The following is an 11,374-nucleotide window of genomic DNA, read 5'->3' as shown; positions in this document are numbered from 1 at the left end:
ATCATTGATTTTTTTATTCACTCAGATTAATGGAGATTTGACAAGGACAAATCTTAAGCATCAATCTGCATGTGTCCAAAGACTGTTCCATAAGATAGCACTGATTTTTGATGAATTAATTCTTAAGGCTTTCCACCCGACAGTGGATTGGAAAAATCCATTCATATCAGTCCAGCTGGTGGAAAACAGCTGTTAAGTGATTTCATCACAGTATGTGCCCTGATTTCATCACATAATGCCCCTATCAAGAAAATTTACTACCTTGTTACTCCAGCATCCCTCTATGAATTTACATATCATCACTTGTTATACATAAACTTGACATCTCTTTGGGGAAGAGTTCATCTTTCCTATATAGAACCTAAAGGTGATAATTTTTTGTTTGGAACTTCAAGATGCATTGCTATATGATCAGTTAGAACTGTAAATAGTGTAAGCATATATGCCTGTGAATATTCACTGTAGAGTAAGTATATTTGTTTTTTTTGTCTGAAGCAGAAATTAATTTCCAAGTATAAGCACATAATCATTGTTATAATTTAATTAGTTGTATTATCACTTTTTTCAAAAAATAAATTACTATGAAATTACTAAATGAGGAACGTAAGTAAACATGCATACATATTGTTGAGACTTTTAAAATCTGTATTTTCTCATATAGGACAAATATAGAGGTACAGAAAATATTTTGCTGGAAGGGCTGGAGTTTCTCAACAATCACATAAAAATAACTACAAAATTAAAAGTTTTTTGTGATAGGATTTCTGAATGGGTTTTTTCTATACTAGGTTTCTATACTGCTTTATTTTCACAAGTGCACTGGAGCAGAATAAGGCCTGATTTTCAGATAAAAAAAGATTGAATATTAGAAATTACAGTTCCCAATCCTTTTAAAAATATATGTTTAAGAAAATGCTTCACCTTCAAAGAAAAAATTATACTGCATGCATAGTCTTTAAATGATTGTTACTGAGGCCAGTCTTAAAATATTAGAAAGAGATGCAAGCCATCATAGAGCAAATAATTGCTTCTATCTACAAATATAAGAAGACTAAAATAATATGACAGATGGATAGTCTGTTGTGTTGGCTATCAGAAATGAAAATGTCATACTCTCCCAGTGAATAGTTGACTCTAGTATTCAAGTTGTGTATTGAAATCTCAGTATTATACAAATAGGAAAAAAAAAAACAACCACAAACCAAAACCAAACAAAAAGCAAACAAAAAAACCCAACCAACCAAAAAAGTAGATTTCATAAAAAGATGCCCACTGGTATCTCCCTTGTTAGTGAATTGTGAATGTGCTGTATTCTAAATACCTGGACTTCTCTAAGATCTGGTGTTATTAGGAGCACGTTATTTGAGTCACCAGTTAGCTAAATACTGCTCTGAGCTGATTGTATTTGCTTAATCTGATACAATTTCTGTATCCTGTATCCCGCTTTTTTTCTAGAAAATTCAGTCTTGAAAGGATGATAGCAATTTATGAGCTATTTACATGTTAAGTGGTTGTTCACCATTAGACACTATCTTAAAAAAGGCAGTGGGGCAGTTCTGATAAATAGTAGTCATGCGACTCATTATTATTCTAGCACATATATTTAGCCAAGTGCACCCAAATTCACTGTGTGAGTTACTATGTAATAAAATAAGGAAATATAGTTTGTTTGTAGCAATGATGTTAACAGGATAGACATTGGAGCATTTGACCAGAAAGATGGAGTAGACAAGAATTTGTTTCAAGAATATTTGGGATCTTACAAAGATTATTTTCAGTACATTTGCATTAGGCATTCTTAGGTAAAGTGTTAAGCATACGTTTCACATCCATCCAAAATCTCTTCTGAAAGAAGAACAATCTTTTCAGCTGTATAAAAAATGCAAGCAAAGAAAAAATTAAAGTCAAAATAAAGCTGTTACTTCTTGATTTATGAGTTAGAACAAGTTTCATTCCAGCAAAACTTGTATCTTAGCGCTCTCACAGCACAAGAGCAACACTGTGATATCTTTATATGACAACAGCTTGAAGTAGTCGGAAACATATCATGATGTCCAATGGGATTGGAGGTTGAATTTCATTTCCATCCAGGCGAAGGTATCGGAGCCGAGGGGTATTGCCGTAAAAACCATAGTCTTCTGCTACAGCAATTGAAACTGGACATATTTGAGTAGCATTGACATCTGAAAATGTAGATCAGCATGTTAGGTAATTTCTATTGGAAACGTTCATAAAGATAAAATTAATTTAGAAAAAAAAGAATAAAACAGGCTTCCACTGATATTTATATAGGAGACACTTGCTCCCATCAGAGTTGGAAAATGTTGAACTAACAATAAACTACTTTTTTGATCAAGCAAAAAAGCATCTTAGCATAATGTAATCTAAATCAGATAATCATATATTTAATGTACTACTGTTATGAATAAAGACCACAAGACACATAATTTTACTTTGGACAGAAAGGAAACTAATTTAGACAACTACTGGATAACTATTAATTGAGAAATAGCTTTCTGCCTTCAGAGAGAGTAGAACAAGGTTAATGCTGAGGGATTTAATCATCTTACTGTAATGCTAGTATATTAATTTTAGCTGATAATATTACCCAATTAAGATCTTGCATTCAAAATGATAACAGTATTGAATCAGAGGAGATTTTTGCATGTCTGTAACATCTAACATCTGTACTTTCCTGTTCTCTCAAATTCTCAGTACAGTTGGTTTTAATTGCAAGAATATAAATTGTACAAGAGGATATTTTTATTCTTAATTGGAAAGCCAACAAGTTCTTAAAATTCTTTATAAGTCACACAGAGTTAGTTTCAGTACAGATAAAATTTGAAATTACAGCTGAAATCATTCCCCACTTTCATAAGAGTTGAGTATATCAGGTTCTTTATATTGTCTCCCATAAATTAACTCTGCATTGTCACTTGGCTAAAATGCTTTTCATATTTTGTCTTCAGTTGTTGAATAGTGAGGCTGCTGCTGTCCTATTTCAGGCTCAATATGGCATTATTCTAGAAACACTGAAGTGGTGTTTGTTTATCAAAGATGTCAAATTCCTGTGGACAAATTATAGTATTTAGTGATTGGTCTGACTACTTGAGGATCTTGTTGGCCCCAAACACCCTGCAAAAATTGGCTGAATGGAGAATGTGTGTGTAAAATATTTTTTTTGAGCACAAGTTTTTTAGCAACCCAGAAATAGGAAAAGAAAAGCTTTCTACTATTTTTTTCTTCCCTTAAATTTAGCAATGGTAATATGCAGATGCCTTCTGATTGCAATACCCAAAATTGCTTAAATGTTATGATGAAAAAAATCCCATGTTTTTTTTTTTTTTTTAACAAAAAAACCCCACAAACCAAAAAACACCCACTGTATTTTGAAAAACTGCCCAGATGTTTGCAACATCTTGGAAATGGGCTTTATCTTTGTCGTGGGAACTAGATAAATACATCCAGTTGGCCAAGGCCTAAAACTTTTATCATATCCATGACATCAAAAGGTCTTTGTCTGTGTTGTGAAATATGATTAATGTTTGAAAAGCATTTGATATTCTTGGAAGAAACAAGATACAACTTATTTTTATGTGTGAAGCTATGAAGCAGGAAGCTGGAGAGTGGGGTTTCATTAAGAAAGCAGTTATTAAAAGTTTTAGAAGTGAAACAAAACTGTGTAGCAGAAAGTATCTGCCTTTTCAACTCAGCACTATTGTGCTTAGGAGACAAGATGGCTTTAAGTGTATTCTAAATCTCTATATGCTCTGACCTAGAAACTATCCCACTGCACTGGTTTCTACTGGGCTAATTACTCCGACCTTAAAGTGAAGCAGCAGTTTTCTAATCACAGGCCACCTATGAAGAAGTTATTTCCTGAGTATGTGTGGTATGAAGTGGTTTGGTTTTTCATCGTTCTGTTCCCATGAACAGTAAACTGTCAGAGGAATAAAAGCCTCTCTCTCCTCTCTTCTCTTGCAATTCTGTTCATGGGTATATTTCAGAATTTTGCTTAAGCAGGAGGGACAGGGCAATCCATCTACATGGGTACAATTCACCCTACCCAAACTGATCCCTGTAGAGGGTAAGTATCAGACTAAGTAAATAATTTAGACCCTGTTTATAAACTCTAGGATGAACACTTCCAAAAGGTGATTCATGTTCCTTAAGATGGGATGATTTTACCTCTGCAGTTGTGTATCTCTTTCCATTAAGTGAATTGGTAGTCTGTGTGACTAACTCAAACTAGACACAAAAATGTAGGATGGTTAATTCAAATTAAATGAACTCCACCTGTTGTCAACAGTATTGTTAAGTGGTGTAATATTTTAAAATGAGACTCTAGAGCTGCTGTAGGGCAAAATTACAGAAAAGGTTCTCACTAATGGCTAATCCTGTATGTCTGCTGAAGAACTGCAGAAGATCCTGTTTCTTTTCCAGTAAAACATTCAGAAAGTAAGTTGATCTAGAAGATAGATGTATTTTAACATAAATGAGTGTGAGGGTATTTCTCTTCTAGTCTTGTAACCTTTATCTGCACTCATTGTAGTCCAACTCTAATAGTTGGACTCCCTTTCTCTTTTTCACATAATATTTAACTGTAGCAGCCGTGGATCAGTCTGGAAATCTGTACCTTTCTGGGCTCTTCCAGCAAAGAAGCCAGTACTAGCTATAGTGCAGGGGTCTGACAGTAAGTCAGGATCTGTAACTTCAACCATTTCTTTCCAAATGTTCTATAATGGTTTTTGATAGACTGGCATTGCTACCTGGCCCAAGGACTTTTCCCTTTCTATACACATGGAATAATAATAGCTAAGAGGAGTTATCCCAATCTCCTAGTGTTGCTCTAGGGGAAGTTACTGTTCTCTCCATTTTACCGCTCCTTTGACAGCGCTGTAATACCACCTTCTTACCCTTGCTCACTCATTCACATCATTGTTTCATTCCTTCTCTTCTTTTTGTTTCCTGTAACACTCCCTTTTCCATTATTTGACATCTCCCTAGAGTCTCATATGTATCTCATAAAGAAATACGTAAACATATGTGTTTTAAAATGCCACAGAACAAGTGTGATGTGTATCTGTTGCAGCCATAATTAGTTTTGAGTTTATGTTGATTTTGCTTTCATATTTCAAGTACTTCTTTTTTCTCTGTCCAAGATCCTTGTGGAAGGGACCACAAGTGATATTCTGGTTCCACTGAGACCAATAATGAGGATATAACTGACTTCACCTAGCTTCAGGATATTGCCTTATATCTTCATAAATGGTGTCTAGAGAAATAAGGCCTTGGACTTATAAGAAGAACTGATGTTATGCAATAATATACAATAAAAAGTAGGTAAATAGTGTTTAAAAATAAATTTTGTTGTCTGAGCTTTTGCAATGCCAGCAATGTAACTATGAACCACCAAGACAAAATAAAGCAGCAACTGGCAGTTGTGCAGGTATATCTTATGGAAAACGATTACAATTTAGGCTCATGGGTACCCATGTGTCATTGGAAAATGACATTTGAGTTTGCACATACTATGCAGATTGATTTTCATGGTTTTAACCTTTTTTTAAACTTATTTAGGAAAGGAAGATAATTTGGCAGCTCTTTAAATACTAACTAGATACAAAACACTTCTTAAACTGGACAGGTTACATTCCACTGATTTCAAATTGCTGTCCACTTAAAGTGACAGGAGACAAAGTCTGCACCTGAGGCCCTACAGTGAAGCAATTAAAATGAATCCCTTTGTAACCAATGGGCAATGAAACATGTCCAGGACCAACATATGTTATAAGCCTGACCTCTAATTAACTGCTAGACATTTCACAGGACGCTTAAATAGGTGTCAGTTTTACAAAATTGCTTTTTCTTTACAAGGTTTTGTACATTTGTTTTGAAAAATGCAGTTAATTAATCTGAATTATTACAAGGTATCTTCATTTGATATGTCCTTGTTTCATACAGAAGCCAAATCACTATTTTTAGTACATTTGTGAACCACAGTGACACAAAACAGGAGTAAGGAACCATTTATTCAATTAAATCACCATGACAGGAAGACAAATATAGAGACTTGGTTAACTTCTGTGCAGTGATAAATTGAAAACTATCACTTTGATTTTGGCTTTTGGTATGAAGCAAAAGATTTTAAGGTCTACAGTGTCCCTAGCCACCGCATTCCTACTGTACCTGGATGAATCTAGAAACAGTGTTAGAGGTTCAACTATGACATGACAACAGGCTTCTGTTGCCTTGGTTACAAAACCTTGTCTTATTTATACAAGGTGGAAAATGTTAGAAGACATTTGAGAGGATGATCCTTAGTAGGACAAAGCTTCTGTAAAGTAAGTTAAAAGATTTTTCATAAGACTAAACCCAAGTGTCAGCATTTTGTGCACAGTAAACAAAAGATGTGGAGGATACTCAAGCTTGAAATAGTCAATACCCACATTATAATTAGTCATATTTGAAATAGATTGTGTTCACTACAGCCAATATTTTATACTGTTTTAAGGGTGCTTCACCTTAAGTTCCTACTATATAATGTAGGTGAACAGAGAGATACTCAGAAGAACTGAGCACACAGCAATTTTGTTAGCTTAGTGAAGTCCCTAAGGTGCTCTAACAGTCATACAGATGTGGATTGAATATCCTAACTTGTTACACCCACATTTTTATTGTTGTTTTTTGCTTATTTACTCGTAGCCTTTCTGTGGGAAACTTAATTTGTTCCCACAAAATGATTACTGGCATGCATATAGCAAAATACGAATACAGAAATTCTTCTTAATCCACTCATATTTCTGATCTGCTTGCAAAGTGGTATTTTTTTCTCCATGCATATGAACATTTTTCACTTGTGGTATTACTTCCGCTCACATATTTGTTTGTCACATTTTAGACCTGACTTGAAAACTGGTCTTTGGGAGGTTCTCTTGCTCATCTCCCTATAATCCACAGAAGATTTTTAATCTCTTTATTTCAAAGAGAATTTTTTGTAATTAAGTAGACATTTTAAAATAATTTTGCCTTAGTAGGATGCCACACCGACAATACACACTTACTTTTGATTCTGTTGTGATCAAGGTGAAGGTGCTCAAGGTGAGCATTGATTGGTGGAATTTTAGTGAGCTGGTTGTGAGACAGCTGTAGATCTAGAATAGATGAAACATTAAACCCATTTGGGGGAATACCGTCATCAGATAATTTATTGTAGTTCAGCCTAAGGAAAGTCACTTTGGGTATTGCACTGAAGTAGTTTTCTGGTATCACTTCAATTGAGTTGTTGTCCAAAAACAGTTGCAGTGTGTTAGCTGGAATGCTTAAAGGCATTTTTTTGAGTGAATTTTTTGCTATGTTGAGTTGCATAAGACTGTTGAGTCCTTGGAAGGTGTCACTTTGAAGAGCGCTGTCCAACAAACTGTTCTGGTGCAGATCTAACATAGTAAGGTTTTCCAAGTTGCTAAAGACTCCTTCTGGGATTCTGGAGATTTTGTTTCTAGCCAGTCTTAGCTGTTCCAGACCCACTGGTAATGGGGCAGGCACCTCTTCCAATTCATTATCTTCAAGGAACAAATAAAGCAGCCTTTTCAGCTTGCTCAGCACACCACTTTCAATTCCACTGTTGGTGATCTTATTCTTGTTCAGATTTATCCATCTCAGATGAGTGGCATTCTCAAAAGGCTTCTCTGAAACTGTTTCAATTAGATTGTTTTGAAGATAGAGGTACCAAATTCTTGCTGGGATTGCAGGTATTTCTTTAAGTCCTTTGTTATCACAGTATAATGCATTGGGGAAACTAGGAGGACAAAAGCACTCTCGTGGACACTCAAAAGTGTAGTGAGACCAATGCTCAGGATCCAGCTCATCATAAACTTGTCTCACAGTTCGAGTTGACACAGAATTGATCAAGAATAAGAGCAAAAGGCTTGTACAGACTTTTAGAGTCATTGTTTTCCTTGGAAGGAGAGAAAAACAATTAGCTGCCTCTCAACAGAACTCTGTAACATCATACTAGATTAACAAAACAACATTACATAGAAAATAATATTTCCTTTATAAACAGCCAAATTCTGTCCTTGGTGGTATTACCTATGACATGTTAAGGAAAAACTGAACAGTAATATAAGAGGTATAAGCTATTCAGTGCTGTACAATGGAGGACTTTTTCCTGATTCAACTTAGACTCCACATTGGCTACCAGTTTAACTGATGTTCATGCAAGTCTCATTTCAAAGAACCTGAAAACCTAGATCATTTTTTCAGACATTAAATTAGTGCTTCTTGTAAATTTGTTTGTTTTTCTGTACATATCTATAAACTACTTTATATAATCTACTACCTTCAGTAAAGCCATCAATACCATGTTGATATAAATACTATTGTAGTCAATGTTCCTCCTTTCAAAATTATTCATACCCTCTTTTCTGTTTTCTCTCTCTCTTAAGATATAATGGCATCTGGATCAGATTTTCCAGGGTCTTTTCTCATCACAGAAAAGTGAAAGATCAAAGAGTGTTTTAACAGCTGTTTGTTGGGCATGTTCTTAAAAAGCTTGGAGGGAATATGTTTGAGTAATCCATTCCCCTCCCTCATTCACTCTCTCATATCCAGAGTTTTGAATTTCCTTCTCTAAATCAAACAGCCAAAACAAATGCCTGATCTAAAAGTAAGTCCTAATCGAATTATATCATAAAAACTCATTAATCTTGTATCTATTTTACCTACTTAATTATCTGCTTTGTTTAGCTTCTTCCACCATTAAATAATGAACAAAACCATAAAAGATAATTTACTCCAAAAGGAAATATTTGTGTAGCACAAAAAGAGTGCTTCACAAACTCTGTTATGTTGCTTGTTTTCTGATGAAGATTAGGAAGCATTTTGCAATACAGAGGCAAGACACTGATAGCTGAAATTTCTGGTCAAAATTCAGAGGTTAGTTTTGGCAAAAATAGTATGTAAATAAAAAGTAAATTTTCTTATAATGCAACAGTAAGATTAAGAGCTCAGCTAAGTTGCTGCATAGGATATATAGTAATTTAATAGTTTTCAACATTGTTATTAGGAGAAACAAGTGCAGAATCCTGCAGATCTTCCAGCTTCAGAAATTGCTATCTGGAAGCATTCCAAAAAAGAACAAATGAAAGATTTCTAAAGAATAACATATCTAATTTACACAGTGAATTGACACCTTCTCACTGTATAAATATTCATAACCTTAATAACATTCTTAAAAAGAAATACAAAGTTGTTTACCTTGTTAGTCAAGTTCCTGGTTTTATCTGAAGCCAGTTAGAAATCACTGTAAATTCACAGCCTTTGGCTACTCACCACTGTGTTTGCTTCCTGTCCTCCTAAGATTTAATAGCATACAAAACTTAAAGTACATGCTAGTATTCCCAGATGTATTACTATGCACACCTTATTAACTATTGTTTATAATTTGACATTGCTTCAGAGTTTGGGCTTACCTCAGCTTTCTTGGATCTTCTTCTCTTTCTATTGGTCACTGTTAGACTGTAATAGCTTGAGTCAGGCTACAAGCCGGTGTTCTATGAATACAGCCTCATATATACGCATCAGTGGCTACAGCTTTTAACCCCTGAAATAACTAAGGCACCTCAGCACCCAGGCAAGAAAAGACAGGAAGTTCTGACTTTAATACGAAACAGTCACAGAGCAGGAAGCATTTGATTTTTACATTCTAGTAGATGAGAGGAACTGGTCTAGATGAAGCAGGTAACATAAAATGTACCTTTCTTCATTTTTTTTTTGTCAGAAGATACTTTACATGCAAAGCTTGCTTACATCATAATTCATTCTCATAATACCTGAACTGGCCACAAAGAATTAAAAACAATGCCATCTGTTTCTACGGAAATATTTTATTTGATTTTTATCAAATGCAGATGCTGCCATGCCATTTAAATACATGATTCTTGATTAAGAGAGGAAGATAGCAAAAACATTTGCTAAGAATGTTTTAATAAAATATTTTCATTTCTTTAAAGATTAAACCATACCTTTTACTTTATATTCAGAGGCATGTTTACATATATTTCTACAAAGTTTTCATACTCTCCAGTGCCTCCTGCAGTGAGGTCTGTTTTTAATTATCAAAACACTGATTAATTATCTTGTTTTATCATTGATCTAAAGTAAACTCTTTCCAGCGAACTTGCTTTCCAAGGCATAGACACATATTTCTCACACGAGGTATTTTGGATGATTTTTGTTTTCTTTTTCATTCCAAACTTAAAGTAACAACTTAGTGTCAGGAAAACTAGCCACATTCAAACCCAGAACAATTGCATAAGTATTTTAAGGAAAAAGCTAATAAAAATATTGAAAACATAAAATATATCCTGGTACCTTTTATGACTTTATACTAGCTTTAAAACTTATTTATATAATTATTTTAATTTAATTTTATCTCATTTATTTTAATGGTAGAACCTCTAACAACTTATTTCATAATGTTTAATACTTTGCTTCCTGAACTGAGAATGTCTCAAAAGAGGTTTAGAAGTAAAGTAGACAAAAAGATAAGTAAATAAAAAAAGGAAAGTGAGCTTTAAGTGTATGGACAGCTTCCACTTATTTCAGCAAGTCTAATGTTAAACACATAATAAATTTTCACAATTATATGGTTTTGCTACCTTGTTTTTTGTTTAGGAAAAAGTACATCCTTATTACCAGTAATTTTTACATGGCTTAAGTATGAATTTGAAAATAAAAAGTGTTGCTTAAGTGTTGCACTCTGTTAGAACTCCAGATCCTTCAATATCTATTAGAGTATATTAGGACTTTCTGAAAAGTGAGGTATAAAATTGATTCCTTCATGCATAATAAGCTGAATGTTTCAAAAGTTTAAATTAGATCAAATTAATTTACATCTATACCTAAAAAGAAAGATTCTAGCTTTAGGTAGGTGTACTAATTATAAGCACAAAAATTAGACGTAATGTATTAGCCTTTTCATTATGAGTGTCACTTTAAACACCTAGGCCTTAAAATGTTTCCTTTGACCTCCTGCAGGAGATTTGGTACAACACACTAATGGTGAGGAGGCTCATCAGCTGGAGTCCATGGAAGAGAGGTGGGGAGAGGCAGAGGCAGAGGCAGAGACACCACTGTATGAAAGTTAAAATAGTTGTGTGATCAGTTGTGAGTGAGTTAAGGAGGCTTCATCAAGAAAAGTACATCTGTGATTCTTGTAAAAGTCAGGCAGTGCAATATATAACTGGTTTGCGTTTGTGCTAAATCTTCAGAGAGTATAAAGAGAGCATATGGAAGCACTGAGGTCTGTTCACCATTAAAGAATGAGCTGAGACCTTCAAAAATGTTATACTGGAGGGTTTAAGATAGTGAG

At 34.2% G+C, this 11,374-nt stretch overlaps 1 protein-coding gene across 1 annotated transcript; it reads right to left on the bottom strand.

Moving 5' to 3' along the window:
• Positions 1–1,465: 1,465 nt before the first annotated feature.
• KERA (keratocan) lies at positions 1,466–9,540 on the bottom strand. The gene is made up of 4 exons (XM_010169874.1): positions 9,474–9,540; positions 9,259–9,353; positions 7,065–7,957; positions 1,466–2,183 (listed from the first exon to the last, which is right to left on the bottom strand). Exons 3-4 carry the CDS (start codon positions 7,948–7,950, stop codon positions 2,011–2,013), a joined length of 1,059 nt encoding a protein of 352 aa, XP_010168176.1. The 5' UTR covers positions 7,951–7,957; positions 9,259–9,353; positions 9,474–9,540; the 3' UTR covers positions 1,466–2,010.
• Between the last annotated feature and the right edge of the window lie 1,834 nt (positions 9,541–11,374).

The sequence above is a fragment of the Antrostomus carolinensis genome, unplaced genomic scaffold, assembly GCF_000700745.2.
Source record: "Antrostomus carolinensis isolate BGI_N321 unplaced genomic scaffold, ASM70074v2 scaffold13496, whole genome shotgun sequence".
NCBI classification, from domain to species: Eukaryota; Metazoa; Chordata; class Aves; order Caprimulgiformes; family Caprimulgidae; genus Antrostomus; species Antrostomus carolinensis.
This window is presented reverse-complemented; position numbering and strand designations above follow the sequence as displayed.